Raw genomic sequence first — 23,712 nt, 5'->3', positions numbered from 1 at the left:
CATGTCTGACGCTCCCTCTGTTTAGCCAGGAGCCGGGTGTACGGTCTACGCACCGGGCCGTGCTGGGAGGCAGGGTTTATTTTTAAATGATATTATATGCAGTCGAGTGTTGAAATGTTGAAACAGTCCAATTTGTTTTCACTCTGTATTAGTTTTAGTTTCAGGCATAGCCGATCCCCATTCAGGTGCTATCAGATGACCAGTTACTGCTTAGTTAACTAGATGTAAAGTTTTACATATATATTAATGTCAATAGTTTTATTACAAGTTGTGTAAAATGGACTCTCTAGTTTAAAAAAAGAAAAAAAAAAGAAGAAAAAAAAATTAGGTCTCTCCTGAAATTGACTTTAGAGCATGGAAAATGATTTTACTGGATTCTGTTCAACTGTAATCAAGGAAAAAATATGTATGTTGTAGAAAAAGTTGCAGAATTAAAAAAGATCTGCTTTTAATTTATTCTTTTTGTATTAAGAATTTGTATAGTTACCTTTACATTTTGCAAAACGGTGTTGTCAACACTTCCTTATTAAAGCATTTTCAAAATGAAACCTTGCAGTGGTCTTTTCAGGAGGGCACAGCGCCTGGGGAGTCCTTACTGTGGCGACCACACCGCCACCTCTGCAAAATGCTCGGTCCAGATGTGCGCACAGCTGGCCAGGGTTTCCGGGAGGGATCCACTCATTTGCTGTCAGGTGGCCTGACTGCAGGAAACACTGGGCATTCCCCCGGGAGAAGCCCATCCTTCAGAGATCCCGTGGGATTCGGCACACTCTCAGCAGATCCCTGCTCACTCCATCACGTGTTCTCTCGAGCACTGGTCTCGGGGGCTCAGGAGGTGTCTGGGGCAGTAAGAAACTGTGACTGACCTCCCACCACAACAGGAAAAGAAGTCACAAAAATAATACTTACTCCTAATGCACATAGCTTGAAATAACTAAAATTAACACTCACTCACTTATACAAATTGGATGCTAATAATCTACAAGGCTGTTTGCAGCAATGCCAAAGTCCATAGGACAGGCCTGAGCGCCAGCATGCTCACCCCTCGCGCTCCTAGGAACTGCCTGCTCTTGCATTAAATTCCTAAAGAAACACCGTCCTCCTGGTTGAATCTTTGTTGCAGAGGCAGCAGCATCAAGAACCCCCCCCAACAGATACTGCTCTAGCTCAGGAGGGGGCTTTGCCTGCAGCCCGGCCCAGGCATGGGGTTAGGGATGCTGCTCAATATCACTGTTTCCCCTTCTGCAGGCAGCGGTGACCCCTGCAGCCACCCAGCACCCCTTCCGAAACGGCAGGCAGTCTCAAACAGCCATTCGCTCTCCACGTGGGACCCATCCGCACTTCTCAGCCCCCAGCGCAGTTGCTTCCTGTTCTTTCCATTTATTCCCACTGTCCAGGGAGCTCCTTTCCACCCGAGCATCTCTTGTATCATCCCCCTCATCCACCCCCACACCACGGGCAGCCACCGGTGGCACCAACCCGGAGCCAGGAGGCCACTGCAACCATCACCCAGCATCGCCGCGTGGGGGACGACCTTCTGTAGTAAATCCCCAAAGGGGTTTGGGAGGGGACAAAACGGCCATGATGACATTTTTCAGACATCCCCCTAGCTCTGGGACTTTGGCTCAGATTTACTGCCAGTGGCTCCAGCACTGCCGCAGGCACCTCTTCAAGCGCTACAACACATCAGGAGCAGCTTTCCCAACAGCCTGCTCCAGATTCAATACCACCGACAGCCTTGCGCCAGCTCTCTTGCAGGGCACCACGTCGTGTACTCATCCCCCAGGTCTGGGAGCTGGGACGCTCTCCTGCCCCTGAGAAGTGAAGCCGTTTAAATGTCAGGCAAGTTCATTATTTGGGCAAGACTGGATGGATAATGGAGATTATATGGCAGCTAGCCGGAGAAGAACCCACTTTCTCCATCAAAATAAAATGACCCCACATACACCTACCCTAAGAGCCTTTCCAGCAATGCAAAGAGCAAACAAGGAATTGAAGGCATTTAACTACCATTGGGCATGATAATACCAATATAAGGCAGGTATCGTGTACTTCAAGAGTACCTGGGATCGCGCCACCTCGCACAGCCCCTTCCACCCCCGGGCTAGGGAAGGGGTGGGTGGCTGCACCGAACAACCAGGGCACTGAAGTCCCAAAACCACTCCAGACATGGCTATGGTGAATGCATGACTTCATCCTACGGCTACAAGTCTTTGGATTCGGTGGAGTTATTTCCGCCTAATGCAAGAATTATCAGAAATAAACATCTGGAGAAGCCCAGAGGGAAAAATCTAAATCACTAAACTGCAACATACCCTCCCTACAAAAACTGTCAAGCAGTGTGACAGCTGCATCACACCCACTCATCCCCAAACTAGACTTGGGTGGGGTTTGGATTGTTTTGGCTAAAAGGCATTATTAACTATTTGATCACGGTCTGGTAGCTGTAATTTGGGGCCATCCAGCTGCAAAGAGCCTCCAACTGATGATGAAAAGCAGCTGCCTAACAGTGTCCCCCGCCTTGCGATCCCCCAAGGACCGAAGCTGGCTCTCACGTGCCGGCCAGCTGGAAACTCTTACATAGATATGCCGTGAGAAAGTACTTCTCAGTTCCTCGGTTCCCTGTGCAGCGCCATTCCACGAATTGCAAGGGGATAAAGTTCTTCCGTCACGGGATTCATTCAAGCAAGGCAGCTGTATTTCAGGGACTGTCAGCAAGGAGGCACATTGCTTAAACTACATTCTTTAAAACCTGATCAAACTAAAACATTCCAACCCCAAATTCACGTCCCTACAGGAGGCGCATCCCCATTCAATCTGGTGCTCAGGGTACCATTAAAACCCTCCTCAATAATTGGCTCTAAAGCAGGAAGGGAAAATCTATCTAATAATATTACAGATGCCCTAAGGAATCCAGTTCCCTCTAAAGCAGACGTTACAATGCTCCTTAAACCATCCCCTGGCTACACACTTGCTGCACTTTCCAGGGAAATTACAGCTCTTCTAAATGAGGGACGGTATTGTCCCTCAATTATTTCAAGAGTTCAAAACTGAGGTCAGGACAAAGATTTAGGAAATCATCTGGGTGGGGAGGATAAAGTTGCAGTGTTATAAATGTTTCCTGTTGTAATAATGCCTCCGAAGAATAGCTGTATAGAGCGCTGCAAAAAAATCACCAGACACCACTGTTAATGAAACTCTTCCATGCTCGTGACATCTGCCCAGCTTCTCCCCACAAATCCACGTCTATTCCCTAAAGGTCTCTCCCCAAGCACCAGTTTGGTCTCGTCAGCCTCATTTTTATTACTTCTAAACTGTTTAAGCTCTTGATGTTTTCTCTGGGGGTCAGATGCTCCACACTGAAAAGCTCCTGTGTCCAAAGAAGCACTTCAGAATATGAAGAGGCTTCAGAAGAACCTGAGGTTCCTCAAGATACTCCTCCAAACTCACAGCCAGCATGAATCCCCCAGCATCACGTCTCACACTGACACAGGACACTCTGAATACCCACAGGAGACGGGTAACTCCTTCGGAAGAGGGCACTGCTTCCTGCTCCACGCTTTCAGCTGAGGTGAGGACTTGGAGAAACCAATACACCGAATATTGACATGTTTCTTCAGGAAGTGGTTCTGCTCACATCGTACCAGGCCTACCGCTGCAGCAGCAAAACGCTTAAAAGTCCTCAGCCCACGAGTGCCAGATGTATCAGAAGACCTGCTGCCTCACAGGAGCGGTAACAGGATACCAGATTCGAATACCTGCCTGAATCCAACCCCAGGCACTGACAAGGTTTCTCCAGAGGCAGAGGAGGGGGCTCTGTATTGGCTCTACTGGATCCGTGGGGCCAGACAGATGCAAGGTCTGGGTTCTCTCAAATGTGGGTGGTGGCAGTTATTAGCAGCCACTGCAATGATGGACAATTTGTTTGGAGCTTCACTGCAGGTCCTAGAAAGACGTCCTTAAGAGAAGGACATGTTAATACTGCTGCAGAGGTACTGCTATTCTTGTCATTAAAAAAGCGCATGATTTCAGCCTAAGAATTTCAAACAGCAGCACTAACAAAGTTTCAGTATTTCACTGTTTGTGCAGAATTAGACATCATCACTTCTGTGAGTTTCTTCACCATTCCCAGTCAAGATGCACAAGGGTAAAGATTTGTGGCTGTTAGAAATACTGTACGTGGTCATGGGAGGTCCTAATTATTTTCTCTGCAATGCCCAGTGGACTGAAATTTTCTCCAGATATATAAAAATGGGATTTGAAATCCTCAAGAGCCATAAGATTACTTCCCCCAAGCCCAGAAGTTTCATATTAAAAATGTCGTTACCAAAAAAAAAAAACCACCCCAAATCAAGATCAAAAACTCTTTGCACCGAGACTGGCTGTATTTTTCAGCTGAGAAATATAGAAACTTTTTTTTTTCTCCTGATAAATACCACATGAAAGATTAGCCATTAAAATCTTCATATTTACAGAAATAACCAAGATTCGGATTTGACTCCTTCACTCTAATCATCTCCCCACATCAGTCTCCAATGGGAAAGAAGCCAAAAAACCTCCACAATATGCTCCTTGCAGGGCTGAGTCTCACCTAAAGCTCTAAGATATGGGAAACAGTTCAGTCTGTATGGTTTCCTGAATAACAAACTGAAATAAAAGCAAGAGTCACGTTCCTTGTCCCCTGGTCATTGTCCTGGTCATACCCCCTTCAACCCTCACCGCCCCCCTTCTGTATATTGGATGTGTTCAGCATGAAGCATAGATTTAAAAAGAAATCTAAATAAATGGGGCTCGTAAAAAGGAAGCTGTAGAGAAATCTGCTGCTTTATGCTTTTTTGCAAAGCCCACCCTAGGTTCCTGTTGGTGTTAAAGCACAAACTGTCTCTTCAGTCCTCTCTGGGTCTTGGAGATCAAAATATGAGTCACGCCTTGGACACTGCAGAGCCTCATAAAGCATTGTACTCCACACATTTCGATGGGTCTGTTGGGAAGTGCTTCTGGCAAATGGTCATGAGCCTCTTCAGCCCCTAGGAATTAACAAAACAAGGACAATTCTGTAATGAAACTGCAGCTGTCAAACAAACTTAGCAGTCTACAGTATTTTTAAGCTCAACAAGAAGAATTCAAAACAAACGGCTGCTATTTTGAGGTTGGTTTTTTTAATTTGGTTGTTTTTCCAGTTTTTAAGTTTTATGAACCTTTCTGCCTGCAAAGTGCCAAGTTTTCTCCAATATTAGAGGAGTCTGTGGCATAACCGAAGAGACTACAGATTCAGTCCCTCATGACAGATTCATAGTGAAGGATCACAGTAATGCTTTAATCCCTCTTCCCCGCCAAGGGAGAAAACAATACTATCACAATAAAAGATATTTAAAAGAAACCTGAATATTAAAAGTAATCCTATAGAGCGAAAGGCAATTTCTGACACCAAAACAAGCTGCACAGCTATGAAGAGAGCCAAACAATTTCTCTGGAGGAGAGGCGTCATTCCTCCCCATGGTGGCACCACACCTGACCTACACCGTGGAGGCAAACTGAAGAAGTATCAAGAAGAAAGGCAGAATGTTGACTTTTCAGTTCTTTCAAGGCATCGATTGCCAAAAAACAATGTGACAGACACCCTGTGATTATATTCTTTCAAGTCACACGTAAAAGTCTAACAAAGAAGAAAGAAAAGTGCTGTGGCAGCAACGTAATTTAGCAGTGACGTTGTACTCCAAGATGACTTAATCATGTGCCTGTCATTAGACACAATAGAAGATGGCTCCTAACTGAAGGAAAAAATGATTCAACAGAGGATGCTTTGGCCTTTTCAGAGCAGGCAAGTCTGGAAAACATGTCCTAGCACCATAATGACTCCTTGTTTGGGATGTTATGATCCCAGGTTCGTTGTAAATCAGAAACACGTTAGCTTCATGTAACTGCTGGGAGCACAGATAATATTCCATGCTCCAGTTTGAACCAGACTAGCTAAACAAGACCTGGTATTTGAAACTAACACGGAGAACATAAATGTTTAAAGCAAACTCTGTCTTGGTGCTTCAGTAAGTTGTGTAATTCAGAAGCACAGATATGAAATTCACAGTGGGAAGACGAACACAAAGATTTCCTTGACAAACAGATGTAGAATCATAGAATGGTTTGGGTTGGAAGGGACCTTTAAAGGCCACCTAGTCCAGCCCCCTGCAAGAGCAGGGACATCTTCAACTAGATCAGGTTGCTCAGAGCCCCGGCCAACCTGACCTTGAATGTTTCCAGGGATGGGGCATCTACCACCTCTCTGGGCAACCTGTGCCAGTGTCTCACCACCCTCAGCTTAAAAAACTTCCTTATATCTAGCCTGAATCTACCCTCTTTCAGTTTAAACCATTACCCCTTGTCCTATGACAACAGGCCCTGCTAAAATGTTTGTTCCCATCTTTCTCATAAGCCCCCTTTAAGTTTTGAAAGGCTGCAGTAAGGTCTCCCTGGAGCCTTCTCTTCTCCAGGCTGAACAACCCCAACTCTCTCAGCCTTTCCTCATAGCAGAGGTGTTCCATCCCTCTGATCATTTTTGTGGCCTCCTCTGGACCCACTCCAACAGGTCCATGTCTTTCCTGTGCTGAGGGCTCCAGAGCTGGACGCAGCACTGCAGGTGGGGTCTCACCAGAGCAGAGTAGAGGGGCAGAATCACCTCCCTGACCTGCTGGCCACGCTTCTTGTGATGCAGCCCAGGATGCAGTTGGCCTTCTGGGCTGCGAGCGCACATTGTCGGCTCATGTCCAGCTTTTCATCCACCAGTACTCCCAAGTCCTTCTCTGCAGGGCTGCTCTCAATCCCTTCATCCCCCAGCCTGTATTGATACTGGGGGTTGCCCCGACCCAGGTGCAGGACCCTGCACTTGGCCTTCTTGAACTTCATGAGGTTCTCACAGGCCCAGTTCTCGAGCTTGTCCAGGTCCAGGTCCCAAAAGCAGATAAGGGACAAACTGAGGAATTCATATACATTGTATCTTCCAAAGGGCATGGTAAGAGAGATCAAGCAACACTACAGAGCAGAGATCTTTCTGCTAGCAGAGTGGTAAATGGACATAGAAGGCCAATTATTCACTGAAGGAGAAGCAGCATTATGGCCATGTTGAGGCCCACAACAATCTTCCTTCAGAGTCCAAATTCCTTTTTTAACACAGACTAACCACAAAACTGTTTGGTCTAACATAAGCTATTTCATCCATTAAATACTTCCAAGCAAGTATTACACTAACTGGAGCCTGTCTCTGAAGATGCGTAATCCACGTGCCAATTTTCACCTTACAAAAGAATTGGTCAAATTTAATTTGTTGGCTCTGTAAGTGTCTGGAGCTTCCTCTGACTTCATGATGATATTTGCACAGGTTATGATATTAAAAACTATAGTTGAAGAGAAACCAAAGGTTATACTTGTAGCTCCAATACAAAGAGACTCTAGGTAGAAGGAGAAGTTGCATTTTACAATCAATCTGCTTGCAGACATCTGCAGAAGTTGAAAAGCAAGAGGAGTCCTTCTGCCACAGCAGCAAGATCCTGCCAGAAGCTCTGAGCTCCACGATGCTGCTGTGGAGGCTTCAGAGTTAAGCCAGAAGGTCTTTATCTCAATGAAACTGCAACTGGCAAGAGGCAAATAGATTTAACAATACAAGGAGAGAAGACTTGTTTCCTCAGACCCATCCACCCATTACGCTGAAACATCAGAGAAGAAAACCACCACTGCTATTAATTCCACAAACAACAGCAGCTCATGACATGAGTATGAATATGCATAGAAGGAACTGAACCTGGAATTTTGATCCCACATTGTTAAAGAAACATGTTTGAAAAATGAATGCATTTATCTAGTTGCAGAAATAGTCAGAAGGACTGTATTCCACAGAATTGAATTCCACACGTGATGTTAAAACCATGAGTTAAGCAGTGAAGGAACTCAGGAGAATAAAGCATGTCTTCACCGCTACTTTGGTGTTCATACAGGATCACAATAGTTAAGATGTAGAAAAATCCATTAGACTCCGTTCCTAGCCCAGCACTGAAGAGCCTGCAGGTCTAGGATGAGCTACCTATTAAATGGATGTTATGCTTGACCCTAACTAAAGCAACTGTCCACTTCTAGGACCTTTTTACCACATAACCTGTAACTATGAAACCAATATTTCTCAAAGATTCCCTAACTTCAAAAGCAAATCTGTTGGATTTCCAAACCTAACGTTACCTGAATATACTTCCTTTGAGTTTCATCGTTGAGAACGTGGGCTACGTGCTTGGAGAAAATCTTTTCACGACCCGTTCGAGCGTGGATGCCAACCATAGTGACACCGATAGGCCAGGGGGCATTTCCAATAGCCATCTGAAGATAGGCATCATTTGCCTGAAGGAATACAGTGCACACACACTTAGCAAAACAGAAAGGGCATCAGAAAGCAGAGCATTTTTGCATTGCCAGATACAACACCACCACATATTCCAGTCTCTCTGAATCAGGTTGCATTGCACAATATTAACCAATTTTACAACACGCCTTCCTAACACAATTCATGTTTATGCTGCACTCTGAGGGAAGCAAGGACTATGGACTTTACCTATAGAGAGATGAAAGAAAGCACTGGATAAGGCAGTCTAATATTGATTAAAACTAACGTTTACTGGGACTATTTTCAACTCGGCCTTCTCAGGTTCCCATAAGCTTTTCGGCTGTAATCACCTTTACAACCCTTGCCGTTTTGGTTGCAGACTAGACCTGGGAGCCTGTCTGTAAGCGCATCCCACTGCAGGCCCACGTCGCGTGCGCAGAACTGAGGTCACCCGGTACACAGGAGTGCACTGGGGCCTGACAGCTCTCGGGGAGAGGAGCTAGCTTCCAATGAGGCTGAGAACCAGCTCTCTACAAAACTGGGTTAAATAAGCACATTTGTAACTGTTTATGAACAGAGAAGTAGCAGCAGTAAATGAATCTGAAATTTCCCAATGAAGATAGCAGTTCCCGTTTCTTAACATAAAGCCATAGCAGACAACATGCCTGGGGAAGAACAGTGATAAAACTTCAAGGAAAAATGAATAGAAAGAAAGGGAGAAAGGAATAGAAGTACAGAGCTTAAAAAAACCATGACAACTGAGAACCAGGAAGTGAGTGGGACAGACACATATATGCAATTACAGAAACAGAGCTTCAAGAAGGACCCGGAGCAGGACATTCCTGCACTGTTAGTGAGCAGCTACAAGACTGACTGATAAAGAGTTCATTTATCACCTCCCATTTAGAGACTAATCAACAAGAAGTAACCATCATGACCAGTGGGTGCAGCTTATTCCCATTTGGCAGTGAGCAAACTGGGAGGTTTGAATAATGAACAAGGCAGGGGGTTGCAGACAGAGCTGAGAGTAAACCTGAAGAAGGGACGTGACTGTCTTCACCTACATGAGGCAGGATCTGAACAGTCTTAGTCAAATACCTACTTACTGACTGGAATATGGTTTTGTGATGAAACATAGTGTGTGAGCATGCAATTCAAGATCTTTCCAGGACTGTCACAACAGGGTTAATTAAGGTTGAGTGGACGACTTGCATTTGCCTACTGTCACACGTTGATTTCAAAATTTAAATCTTTCAAGCGTTTCATCTCACAAACAGTAAGAATTTGTGGCTGACTATTCACTAGGCTGCACAAAGCAAAAAAGCATAGAAGACAACAGCAGGCAAAAAGAGACAAGTCTCTTAGAAAGCAAAATGGAAAAGGATATGAGTACCTTTAAAAGCACAAGTCACATTAGCCTAATTAAAAAAGAAAAAAAAAACCTAAAAAACTTCCAAATGTGTACTCAACTCCTCCAAAATCAGTCTGTGAAGTTTACATAAAGCCAAGCACCTCCAGGAGACAGGAGCACAGCACATTAATCCACAAGACAGACCACATTCCCACACACTCACTACTTTGTTGCAGAAGGCATTGGAAAGGGAATTTCAACATAATGATGACAACCAAAAGGAAAAAAAAGCCCCAAAACAAAACCCTATTACCATACATCCCCCATTTTCAGTTCTACTTTCAAGTGATTTGGATTAAACTTGCCTTAGGCCATCCGAAGTTTTTTCAAAAATAAAAGCAGGTTTGCTTGCTTACTTGACAAATTATCCCAAGTCCTCACAAGAACAATAAGAAATACTAGAAATGTAAAGGCAAAACATGGCTCAATTTCCCCTGCATACACAAGCTGCTTAAGCAAATGCTATCGGTATTTCAGTTCCACTTCTGAAGGCACAAATAAAACCTAACGCTGCCTTTGATCTTGTGTGCGAAAGTACTTCTGCCTCCTCCAGTAAGCACACTTTGTCCAAAAAACTTTTCATTAACTTACCTCAACCCTACCAGGCCAGCTAATGTGAGCATAGCCAAAGAAAGGGACAGTGTCTCATATTCAACAACTCAGTTCACCTCAATTAATTCCTAATTACTTAATCAACACCCTATTACTATTAATTCAATACCTTTATTTAACCTTACAGTATCAGGTTTCCCATACAGTATTTCTCTGCAACTTAATATAACCATCTGTGAGCAAAATTCTATTTGTGCTTGCAAAGCTCTGCAGTTTCACCAGCCTCAAAAGATCTTCTGACAGGCTGTGGATCAAACACTACCTGGAGCCTAACCTTTAATAGCCATTTTTCATTTTGTTTGAATATATGTTGTGTGTATTTCCAGCTATCTATCTTCAAAATGAAAAAAAATGGGAAATGTTGAAGTAATAAACTCAACCTATTAGAACCAGACAGCCTGAACATGCCGGAAGAGTGCAAACAAACATACCTTCACATATTCTCTTTGCAACATGAATTTAATAATATCTGTTATTGATTCTTTGATGTCTGCAGGAAGTGTCTACAGGGGGGAAAAAAAAAACAACATCTTTACTTCAGAACAGCAGCTCAGGAAAATCATCCTACGCAGCATTTATACAAAGTTTAGCACCTACCCTAGCTTGAGGACTTTAACAAAGGAAAACATCTTTGTTATTTAGATGAAGGATCTGAAGCAAGAGAGGTTAAGTGGTTACACCTAGTAGCTAGTGGCAAAGTGCAAAATACAATCCCAATTCTCTATCACATTTGCAACTCGATGAACAGGTGATACATAAGACAACATCTGGAAATGCAGTGGGTAGGCAGAAGAATTCACTGATCAAGATTAAAAAAGTCAGAACTGTGAGTCACAGGCTCTAGACCCAGAAACCCTGACCAATTCACTTATCCTCTCTTCTCCAGTGAAGACAACATTACCTTAGGAAAGGGCACCAACCACTGCGTACTTTGAAAGCAGAAGTTAAATTAAGTCTTACAGGATAGTGACATTTAAAAGTGATTCACCCTTTTCCGAAGTTTTCTGAAGAGTGGCCTCAGGTATGATTCTGTCTGCTTTTGAGTGGCACTGTTCAGCTTCCCCTGTACTCCCCGTTTCACGTAGTCTTCTCTGGCATTCAGCTCCTTAGCCCAAACTCCAAGAAGAAACTGTACAAAGAACAAGTAAATTTATGTCATAGTGCCATCTAGTGACTTCCTCGGCAAAAAATATGGGAACAGTGGTTTAAGCCACCATGGCAAAATGCGTTTTTTGGAGAAATCTGAATTTAAAAGGCAAGAAGCCTCCTTCAGAAGGATAGGCAAGGAGGATAGGAACAACCCTCCTATCATAAAAACATGTGGGTGAGGGCAGAGCATATATAAAAAGGCATGTACAAAAAAAACCCAACAGCGTAGGCATCAGTGCTGGGAGGGAGGAGGGGTACATAAAAAGAGCAGAAATCTAAGTAGGAGACACTGATGTTTCAGGGCAATTTTTGCAAAGGAGCCTAAGGAACAGTGAAGATCACAGTGGAAATTCAACACACCAGAAGGCAAATGTCAGATGTACCTTCTCTTCACCTGGAAAACAATTTTTGAGCTTTCGTCTGATCGTCCAGCCCAAACTATATTAAAATGCCGATGTATCCTATATACACAAATAAAAGCTTCGACTCTTGCTGTGACTTCTGATCATCACAATAGTTACACAGGCACTGGCTGACTCAAATGAGAGGCAATACAGGCTTCTTGCCAGGAAACAAGGAAACAATTTTCTACTATCCACTTGAACCTGTTTCCTTAGCAAAGCCAGTGGACTTCCTTTAAAATTCTCTTATTTCACATAACAGTACCAGGTGACATTTCATTTCAGCTTGCACTGTTCCTGGGGAAGGGAGGCAGGGAGTCCTCGGAAATTTTTAATGCCATAGTAATACATAGAAGCAACTACATACAACAGCCTCAATTATCATATGGAAATCAAAACCGTATTTATTTTGTCTGGCAAAGTAGGACCAGATTTTGAAGAACACTGGTTTGAAGAACCCAACAGCTCTTTCCCAGGTCTAGCAGAAGTCACTGTTGTGACTAACCAAGGCCATGGAGTACCAAGCATTTAAAAAAATCCACATCTTAGGCATAATATGTGAATTTTCTCTCTCCAAGCAGCTGAAACCATCCCTTCTATTCATGAAATGTATCCGCATCATAATTAAAAATGACACAGCTACAGAATAATTAATCTATCAGTTTGTTACCTTCAAGAACTTTGTTATGATGTCCATATCATAGTGATCATCACCACGTCCTAAGGATTCTCCCAAAGCCTAGAAGAGGAGAAAAAAGGCAATTATTTCCACATCATCTAGAAGTTTGCCACCACCACTACAGCACAGCATGATTCACTGCATCGTGAACTGTAATAAACTCCACCAGTAATCCAAAACACTAGTCAGGAAATGGAATGAAACAGCTATATATGCTACTGAGATGCATTAAACTATTAAAAACATTTAAGTCAAAAAGCCAGTATGATTATTTCTGAAAAGTCAATGCAACAGTAATTTTTCATTCATTAACTACTAAATTATTGGCATAATTAGCAGCTGTCTGACAGCACTGTATTAAGGGGAACTGTGGGTGCACTACATTTTTTGAGATCCCCAAAGCCATCAATTAACCTAATTATTTTGTTAAGCTATTTCAATTCTCTGATGTCCTGCAGCTTTTTACCATTTCATTTAATTGTAACTGTGAAATTGAGGGAACAAATCTAAAACCAAAAAAAAAACCCACACCAAAAAAACCCCAGTGGTATGCTCCAATACTCTAGCTTCCCGCCAAGACCTCGGAACTATTAATACTAACAGCAATTTTTAGAACATTTTCCAGTAGGTATAGTTGGATTTATAATCAATTTCTATTGTCCTCACATTTCCAAAGTGAGTTTTATTTAAAAAATCTCCTAGATTTGGAGCCCAATTCAGTGTAAACCTTTATGCTCAAGGGGATGCAGTTAAAAGTAACATAAAATTAAGACTGCAGTGTTTTCAGACTTTTCAGAAAAAGATTAGTTTCATGGCTCAAACCAAGCCTGCCCTACTACACCAAAAAGGGAATATTTTGAGAACTAACAGATTGATAAAATGCCATTACAACTGGTATCCATTCCAGTACTACACTTATTTTAAACCAGAACCCCTAGTACCCTAACAAAAAAGCCAAAGACTATCTCCTAATAATAATGTATTCATTTAAGCTTTCAGTTATAAATCAGGTTATTTCTTAAACACACTTTTGGAGGGATGTTATGAAGATTAACTCCTGCAAAGAGTTTTGAAGATTAAGCGTAAAAGTCTTCAGCTCAAGTTAATGTGCTTTTCAAAACATTACCCTAAAATACCAGGTGCTGAACGCATTTCATGGCACTCATTCTCTGCTCACTTACACAAATACCATGGTATTCTTTCAGAACATAGTAGTCATTTGCACTGAAGTTTCTGGGACACATCGTCTCTGCACTTCTTATAGTTTATGTGATCTGCCTACTTCTGATGTCCACTTGTTCTTTTGTCCTGGATGTTTTTATATCAAATGTTCTTCCTGTGTGTCTATTTTTCAGAGTCCATCTTTCTTGTATAGGGAAAATTCATCAGTACTAAGCTTATTACCCTCTCAAATACTTATTAGAAAGGCTTTAGAATTTATGACCAGGTAACATTTTTATTAAATTCTTTACTTCCAAACCCCCTGCAGAGGGAATCCTAACTGTATCACTTTCCTTGCAGGCAACTCCTGCCCTCTTTTTGATGAGGTGTTTGTTTACAAAGACCACTTGAGTTTTCACATGTCTACTGTAGGCACCTATGGTGCAACTCAAGGCTTAGAAACCGAAATTTCCTAACAGAGCATATTTAAGGATACTTCAGAATGCTTAAGCTACATGTTGAAAACAAGGTAACTTTGCCTAAACAATTCTGAAGCTTTCTCACAACAGTATACTACATCTAAAATACCTTAATTAAAATCTACCCATCACATACTTCTAGTTCTTCAATAGTAGTATTCTCCTCATGGACTTTCAAGTCATTCTGTGAGTCATCGTCTCCTGCTTCTTGGCCGCCTACAATTTCATTCAGATACTGCTGGTCAATCTTATCCAAAGCAGCCTTCAGGTCATTTCTCAGGCCCTGGAAAAGATAAGAAATTACTAATTTACAAAAACCCCTCAAGTAAATAAAAGCAGTTCAGTATTGTCACTGTGAGCATCCAACTTGTGTTTAAGAAAAGCCAAATTCTGTAAAAACTTGCATAAGGATTTAGCTCTGCTGTCTGAATTTAAACTGAATTCAAATAACAGTTTCTGGATTGCTTCAGCACTTAACAAAAAACAGGTGCGTGAACTTCTGCAACGTTCATACCTATGAAGAAGACTTTTTACCATATTTTCACCAGAAAAGCATGGAGGACTGAATCAACTTCTAGGACTTTCTTCAAGACATTTTCTCCAAGCAATGCACTGAACCACCCCCCAATAAAACAGAAAACAGACCATAACCATCATCAGCTCTACAAGTCTTCACAGCTGCCCTGAAAAAAGCTGTAAATGAGGTAACCCCTTCAGTACTATCACATAAAGCACCTATGTAGTTTCCCTTTATTACCAATGATTTAAACATAGCAGAATGTTTTATATAGATTAAGTGTTTAAAATCCCCTACTCTAGAACAGGTAATTAAAAAAAAAATTAGAATCAGTTTGAAATCATATATATAAAGTTAAGAGCTGCTCTTAAATAGAACAAGAAACTGGCTTAGTCCAGTTAGAGGACTTGCATTCTTACCTTGACACATAAAATATACAGCTCTATAAAGGAGTATGATATGACATTTCTTACCCTAAGATAAATTCAGCCACTCCACTGGGAATAGATATGCACAGTTATTTCCCCTCTTCCATCATCATACTTGACTGTCTGGAGCGTTTCTATTAATCATACAGTAGTTTAAAAATGTCTGAACCACAAACTGGTTATAGTGACTATCTATATTTTAAGCAACACATAGTAACAGGAGTGACTGAAACATGTAACACAAAAATCCAACACAACCCTGCTTATGAACTCACTATTTCCTAATACTCCTACTACTGTTGTTGATGTCACTGGAGGGGAAGCTTTCATTAGCAGAATTGTTTATTTTTTTTTTTAATGTTTAGATCTGTTTATCTTTTTTACAAAGACTTGAACGGGAAAAGGCTTTCCTTTTCTGGGCAGCCCCTGCAAAGACATTTCAAACAATTCAGTTTGCCACAAATTAGGGAAGAAAATCCAAACCTGAATTGCATCTCCTCACTTAATTGATCAATTCTTAAGACAAAAGGAATAAATCAGTAAACTATGATATATCTTTTAGTAATTTTTTTGAATCAATGGCTACTTTAAAGGCAAGGAGGAAAAATCAAATTTCCCTAACAAGTTAGAGCTCTGGAATCAAATGATTTGAAAAATCATTTCTGTACCAGAAAGATAGGATGCAATCCTCCTCTCTCTTACCCATACCTTCTCAGAGATGCATATGATTGCAAACACAGGATAGTTTAACAGTAAATGACTGTCTTTTCTGCTGGTTAAAAAGCAAGTAACAGCACAGGCTGGGGAATTACTGCCACCCGGAGGCCCCTTTTTCAACTGAAAAGGCCTAGAAGGTTTCTAGCGTTGAGCTGTCTAACATAAGGAATTGTAATTCTGCACAAAACTATGACATTTAACATACTTTCTCAGGCAATAGATGAGACGGAGCAGATCTTTCTCTTTGCTCTGTAATACCCCTCCTTCCTAAAAATTAACAGTTACCGAAACTGATTTTTTAATAGGGTTCCTCATTGGTTATCCCACTACAAGTAACTAATAACTATCCAGTCTTACCTTGTTCACTTCAGGTGCAAGAATTTCTATCTTCCTCAAACGCTGAAATGCATCATAATCTGTTTCTCCAAACAGTCTGATTGGCTCACCTCTCTCTCGTAACCTCCTGATAACCTGAAAACAATCACAGAATTCCCTTACGCAAACTTGTAAAGGAAGCAAAACAAAATCCAGAACTACAGATTTATTTACTTTGCTTAGAATAATAAGCTGAGCTGGACTGGAGAGGAAATGGCAATATTTTAAGCAGTAGAAAAATGTTCCAGACACTTTACAATCTAAATATAAAATTCCCACGGTATTTCAGTGAAAGGTCATTCCAAATATTACCAATCTAAATTTTGCATAAAATCCCAAGCTGTTTGGTATAGCCTAACTTTTTCCTGCTCTGACTTGTTTAAACAAATACACAAAAATAATCTCTCTGGCAGAGCTTAAAAACAGTTTTCATAATCACAAAGGAACTTCATGATAACCTCACTCACCTACTTGTCTAGGGCAATAAAAATACTCTCTAACTAGGCTGCACGTTGTCCAGCACGTCTGCAAGACGATTTGCTGAAAATTCTCATGCTTAAGCATTTGGCAAATATTAAGTCCCATAATCTAATGAGATAGTTACTTTAAAAGTAGATATAACAGAGTTGAAAAAGCCTTCCTCAACTGATTCGCAAAGTCATGGGCAGAGCCAAAACCTGAACTTTATTCTCACGATTCCTTATCTCATGCATTGCTTGCTCAATCTCTTTATACTTACCATTATTCATTTAGTGTATCAAGCAATAGGCTTATTGATATATGAATCACCACACAATACTCTGGCGATCAAGAGAAGGGCTTACACTTCATTTCATGCCACCACTTCGTTATACCAATAGGACTGGTTGGACAACAAGAAACTAAATTAATTGGGACAGTAATTCATTTATTCAGTTCAAGTGTCTTGCCGTATGTCGGCAAGCATTTGACTTGCAAATGTATCACAAAACCAGGGATGGATAGAGTACTGGCACAGCAACACCTAAACCTTGACCAAAACTTGCACCCAAGTAGATCAATAGCAGTGAGACAGTGCGCGTTACAAGGGACATACAGACCAAACCTCAAACCAAACATGAAACCAACAGCCCACATTACAAGTCCTGTGACGTACTCCTGTAAAAAACAGTATCTTGCAAAATTAAGGGGACATATGACATCCTTGATGATCTCAGCTGTGAATTTCAGTATTTCCAAGATTAGAATTTATTCTGTACATCTGAACTTCCTGCTTCTCTTCTGCTTTGGGGTATAGATCTGTTTGTGAACTCACATCGACTTAAGTATTTTTATTCTTGGAAAGGACAAAGAACACACCAGCTGCTCTGGCTTCAGGACTTTTTCTTCTAGAAATCAAGGTGCACTTCCAAAATTTAGTTTCTAAATTTGGGTTCAGATCATTGAGCTATAAAGCTATAAAGAAAAGAAGCTAGGGGAAAAAAATCTTGGAAAAAGTCAGCATGCCATCTTCAGTATTATCCAAGGATAATATTGATATTCAGGGTACTATTCTAGAAGTCATCTGAAAGAGCTGTAAAATGTTATAGCGCATCTGTGCAAATCCATATGACAAAGAGGCTCTACCCATCTGTACCTCCCTATGCATTCAATTGGACAGCAGCTCCTTGATGAGCAAAGATGATCATTAATTGTTGACTGTAAAAAGGGAGGCTTGTTATTTTAATACAAACTGCCATAAAAAGTACAGTTCACTAGACAAAAGAGCCCTAACAAGAAATTTCAGATGCATTTGCTGTAAACTCAAGTAGTCTGTTTATGATGATTGATTTTACCTCCTGTCTGGAAAGGGTCATTGGTAACTTTTCTTCTGCCAGTTCGAGTTCCAGCACTGGATTTGATGAAGTCAGTGGTTTCTCCTCCTCTTCTTGCTGCTGTACCTACATTGAACAGACAGTTACTAATGTGCAGATGGAAATAAATCCATGTATTGATAGCAATTTGAAGATACAGAACTCTGGAACACAGATTTTAATATGACAATATAAACCTTTAGTTTCACAGTTTTTATTGTCTATAATTGAATTTCACAGAACAATAGAAGCTTTTAAAAGTATCAGTATTTAACGAACACACCTGCAGATTGCAGGAAGCAGTCTCTATACCAAATGGAAAGGACAATTGCTAAAGTTTGGCAATCACTTTAGGAGGCAGATGTCAACACCGGTGCTAAAAAAAGCAAATCCACCCTCTGCCTGTTGATTCCTGCCCCTGCTCTATCCTCCTTACCCATGCAAAAGCATATGCATCGCTATGTGATGAACCAGATGGAGGAAATGATTCAAACAGAAAATAATCTGGCAAACAAAAAGAAAGGTACTCTTCCCAGCCCACTTAACCTCCTGATCCAGTTCACCAGGCAGTGGCACATGCATGGACACAAGGGCAGAAATGAAAACCCAAAGGCAGGGAGAGAGTGGGGTTGCTTCTTTCAGTGGCAGTGTCAGCTTAAAATGTTTATTACCCAGAGGTTCAGTGAGCTGAGTAAAATTAGCAGTGATCCATGGCTTTTGCTGGTTTTGAGGGGTGCTTGTTTAAGGTAACACATCTTTCTCACAAGCTTGCCATAGTTTCTTGCAGGTTGAAAAAACCTACAAAAACCTACAACTCCTCATAGGGACAGGATCTCATTAACAACTCCTCTTAATCTAAAATAAGGGCCCTGAATCAAGCAGAGCTTTCCTTCTTCATTACTCAATATTTTAACAATGCAAAACAACTCTTTGATCAAACTAACTTTAAGACAGCAGTCATGTAACTACAGTTCCCTTTATAAGCTCAAATTTGACACTTCTGACAGCATGAGCAGATTGCTGTTGACAATATTCCTATAATAAGGAAATATTTCCAGTACTTACTCACATCTTGTTTTTTCCTAGATTCCGTATTAGAATTTATTTCCTTTCTGTTCTTGCTAAAAGGGAAATGCGCCACTTAATCCTACAGCACCCTGTAGCATTCTCCGTGCATGGGCAGTACACTGTCATTTCCAGTCTGTATTTGGGTTCATCAGTTTGATGAATGTACTAGACAGATTTTTTTAAAGAAGCTTTTCTATTCTTTCAGGCCAACGTGCCAGTCTCGCACTCCGGTGTTAGTACGACTCCATGTGGATGTAAGGATCCACCCCTGTAGCCCCAGCTACAGGGTTCAGCCACAAATCTATATTCAATGCTATACTAGCAAACACAGAAATCAATCCTATAACCACAGGTGTTTGGAACGAGCAAGGGAAGGACAATCAAATCAATGCTTAACACATAAATGGAGGGGAAAAATAACACTTCCATCATTGCAGGAAAGGGGGCATTGACAGGGGACAGAAAATATGGAAGAACTGTGTAAAAAAAATATAAATCTAAGAAATGCACTCCCAGGGCAGAAGGATACATACAAATTTTAACTTACAAACATTCTTGAAATCATAAAGAGACAGCAGCATTGGGGGAAAAGATTTGATCCATTCTGTCAGCTGGACTCCGAGTTACAAGCAATATCTTTACCACAGTTATTTCGGTTTCAGTGCTTTCTTTTTCAAGCAAGTCAAATATTACAACTTATTAAGTCTAAGCAAAGCAAAAACACACCTGAATTTAAAAAGAAATCAGTCTATATTCTACATCTTCTTAATGTAGCAAAGATCAAATGCAGAAATCTGGGAGGCTCTAAAAAGGTACTAAATTTAAAGAAGCAACTTATTTTAAAACCATTTTCAGGGTTACATTTCAAACCAAAACTGGTGCTGCAGCAGCACAGATAACGGCATTTTAATCACTATGTAAGGTTCTGAAGAACTCCAGCTAATGCTCAAAAAGCATCACGCAGTCATTTCCACTTGGAAGAGCGACTGGATTCACAGAACACTTTCTCATGACTATATACTGCATGTTCAGAGAATCATTTTGGCATTGATGTTCAAATATTCTACAAACAGATCAAGGTTTCAGAATAAGTCACTAACTGGGTAAAGTTCAATTGAAAACAAAGCTCCTGTTTGTGCCCAGTAACAGCAAACAAGATTGCGAGCCTCTGTCTTACACAAGGGAATGCATACCCCCTCCCATACACGTATAATCAGGCAGGCAGGCAGACGCACACACTTGTAAAAGAAAACGACATTCTTTCCATTTCAGTAAACTATTTCCCTGGCACCATTACAAGGCAGATAAAGCCTTCCAGATCACTCATTTGTTTCAAAATGCGCCCTAGGTTACCAATTGTTTTCTAATATTTTGCCAGCAAGAAAACAACTGCTGTTCTTGCACTCTTTCAGTGCTGGACGGTTGATGGCCGAAACCCAAATACAAATATGTACAGTATGAAAGTTGGCAGATCTCTTTAATATGCACCCACGCTATACTGATTTCTTTTGGACATTTTGACAAGACCGTGAAAATTATCTGGATGGATAAAATTATCCGAATGTATCCATTTTTTTTCTGATAAGGGGGGGGAAGGTGGCTATATCAGATCCAGTGTTCATGCCTAACAGCACAATTTAAAACGAAAGGAAGACAAGCTTTGATCCCAAGCCACTTCATGCTTTCCACAAAAAAATAATTAAAATAAACAAAAGCCAAACCATAACACAAACTTAAGTAGCTGTATATCATGCATATCTTTTCCTGCATTGAAAATGGTTTTGGAAACTCATACCTCTCCAGGTGGCTTCTCATTTACAGGCTAATGTATAACATTAACAGATTGAACAAAGAACAACAATTATCATTAACAACATTTATACTGTTGATAATAAAATGTAGACTTCAAAGTGAACATATGAATTCCTGGAATAACAATTACCATACCTTGTAGCCACATCTCTGAAAGTAGGCCTCCTCTTCTTTTTTAGCTAACTCACTGCGTTTGAAATATTTCTTATTTCCCTAAAAGAGAGGAAAACTGTTAACAGCTTACAGTTTTGCATACTTGGGCAAAAATGGCTCAGACTTCCTTACTTGATTTGGTGAATTCAGCTACATCCTTTCATAGAGATGGCTACATTGTCATGCAAAGGGGACAAGTTGGAAGCACCTCTGAAAATCAGCAATACAGAGTGACTTCACAGAACATACGTATAAGCAGGCTTGAAAGTACAATGTGTTCACTAGCGCTTTAAAAAACCACATACTTTGTCATGTAAGGCCATGGTACTCACTAGCATAAAGCTTCCCTTCAGAAGTGAACAACAAGGCCCAGGTCAGAGTAGAGGAAAGTTGTTTAAATAAACCATACAAAGCATGTAATTTTACACTAAATCAAGGAAGTGGGAGAAATCACCTTTGTACAGAGTATTTTGTGAGCTTGTTAGGGTCACCTATGTAGAAACGCGTTTGATAAGACCTTCCGGACACAAAACAGCTGGCAGCTGTGGTCACCCTGAAGCCTTTCCCTTGATTAATATGAAACATTACTTCTTTCTTCATACTTTGCCTGCCTGACCTACAACAGCCTCCGATCACAGCTCCCTACTTCAACCACTAATGCCAAAACCAAAACTCAAGACATCCACAAAAGCACTGTGCTTTACTGTGGGCGTCGTTAAGCTAACACACTCGGCACACGCACACACCTCTGCGACCCTACTATTGCTATGAACGTTCTGCAGCACTGGTGAGGAAAGGGATCCACACAATCTGCTCACCGAAGGTAGCACAGATTCTTCTCATCTCTCAGTGCCCGAAATAAATAACTACACCGGCTCCAAAAGGCAAAGGCACACAGCGTGGCCCTGCAGACAGGCTGCTTCTGCGCCCCCAGTTCTCCGGCACCCCCAGCCCTACACACCTCCTGACTCCTTCCCCTGATCCCATCCCGGGCCGCCCCTGCTCCTCCTCCCCAAGCCCCGAACCCCCTCCCGGGCCGCTCGTGACCCTTCCAGAGCTCATCCCGGGCCGTTCCTGACACTCCCAAACCCCACCCTGGGCAGCTCCGGATGCCCTGACCCCAGGCCGCTTCCTCTCCCCTTCCCCGCCGCCATCCCGGGCCGCTCCCGCCTCACCCCCGCCCCGAGCCTCCACCTTAGGTCGTTCTCTCCGCCCTGCCCCGGGCTCCCACCCCGGCGGGAGTTCCTGGGCCCCGGTCCCCTACCCCGGACGGCTCCTGGGCCCTGTCCCGACCGCCCTCACCCCCACGAGCTCCTTCTCCTCCAGCTGCTGCCGCTTCCGGCTGATCTCCCGCTTCAGGATGTCCATGGCCACCCCAGCCGCCGCCGCGGAAGTGCCGGAGCAAAACAACAGCGTCACTTCCGGACGGCCGCGCCGCGAGCCGGGCCGCAAGGCCACGCACACGCACAGCGCCCCCTGGTGGCTGGGAGGAGCGCTGGGGGGGGGTGTGGTGATAGTGTGCGACAGTACGCGACAGGGCGACACTGTGAGCGTGCACAGGGGGAGCTGTGACGGCTCAGCTGCCCCGGGGAGGGCGTGGGGCTGGTCACTGGGCCTGGGGAGGGCGTGGGGCAGGGCGCTGGCCCCAGGGAGGCGTGGTGGGGGTCGGTCTCCTCTCCCGAGTAACAAGTGGTGGGACGAGAGGAAACGGCCTCAAGTTGCGCCAGGGGAGGTTTAGACTGGATATTAGGGAAAATTTCTTCACCGAAAGGGTTGTCCAGCACTTGGAACAGGCTGCCCAGGGAAGTGGTGGAGTCACCATCCCTGGAGGTACTTAAAAGCCGTGTGGATGTGGTGCTTGGGGACATGGTTTAGTGGTGGACTTGGCAGTGCGAGGTTAACGGTTGGACTTGATGATCCGAAGGGTCTTTGCCAACCTAAATGACTCCATGAGGCTGGTCACCGGCCCCAAGGAGCCCGTGGGCCCAGCCATACAAGGGTGCGGCTGCCGCGCAGGAGGGCAGGATGCCTTCTCGGCCGCTGCCGGCACCGGTGTGCCCCTGCCACCAGCCGGTTCACTCCGGGAGGCTTAACAACACCCCAAGGGAAATCAGAAGTGTTTCACCGACTCCAGGATGCCCTCAGGTGAAACTACAGCAGCGGAACAGTGTAGGGTTTAATTGCAGGGCGCTCGCAAGTACCCCGCTCCTTCCCCAGGTGCTGGTATTAAAAATCACCCAAGAGATGGGAAGGGTTTGCACTCCCTGTCCCCTGTGCTGTCTGTGCACCTGAGACAGCGTGTTGGGATTTAAGTGTGATGCCTGGTTTCTGCTTCGTTCAGGCCAGGAGGACTGAGGTAGCTGGTAGGGACTGAGCTCCAAAGTGTGGACTTAAGGTGTATATCCTGGAAGTAAAAACTACTGCCTTCGTTAGCTTGATGTCACCGGACACGCAGCATTTGTGACACAGATTAACACGAAGAGAGGCTGAACTCTGAATTTCATCTCGTTTTGTTTATTTGCCTGCTTTTGTCCAGCAATTTCTATCCTGTGGCTT

At 42.7% G+C, this 23,712-nt stretch overlaps 1 protein-coding gene across 1 annotated transcript; it reads right to left on the bottom strand.

Annotated features, from left to right (window-relative positions):
- Positions 1-2,266: 2,266 nt before the first annotated feature.
- On the bottom strand, positions 2,267-22,565 carry PRPF18 (pre-mRNA processing factor 18). The gene is made up of 10 exons (XM_072858202.1): positions 22,459-22,565; positions 21,139-21,216; positions 18,106-18,210; positions 16,274-16,387; positions 14,391-14,537; positions 12,606-12,674; positions 11,374-11,514; positions 10,817-10,888; positions 8,224-8,379; positions 2,267-5,027 (listed from the first exon to the last, which is right to left on the bottom strand). The coding sequence occupies exons 1-10, from the start codon at positions 22,522-22,524 to the stop codon at positions 4,947-4,949; spliced, it is 1,029 nt and encodes a 342-aa protein (XP_072714303.1). The 5' UTR covers positions 22,525-22,565; the 3' UTR covers positions 2,267-4,946.
- Positions 22,566-23,712: the final 1,147 nt, after the last annotated feature.

The sequence above is a fragment of the Ciconia boyciana genome, chromosome 1 (assembly GCF_034638445.1).
Source record: "Ciconia boyciana chromosome 1, ASM3463844v1, whole genome shotgun sequence".
In the NCBI taxonomy this organism is placed as follows: domain Eukaryota; kingdom Metazoa; phylum Chordata; class Aves; order Ciconiiformes; family Ciconiidae; genus Ciconia; species Ciconia boyciana.
This window is presented reverse-complemented; position numbering and strand designations above follow the sequence as displayed.

Coding starts and splice junctions, on each gene's coding strand:
- PRPF18 (XM_072858202.1), bottom strand. CDS start 22,524: ATGGACATCCTGAAGCGGGAGATCAGCCGGAAGCGGCAGCAGCTGGAG. Junction 21,217..22,458: donor AGGAGAAGGAGCTCGTGGGG/GTGAGGGCGGTC, acceptor CCTCTCTTTTAG/GGAAATAAGAAATATTTCAA. Junction 11,515..12,605: donor TCATAACAAAGTTCTTGAAG/GTAACAAACTGA, acceptor TTCTTTGTACAG/TTTCTTCTTGGAGTTTGGGC.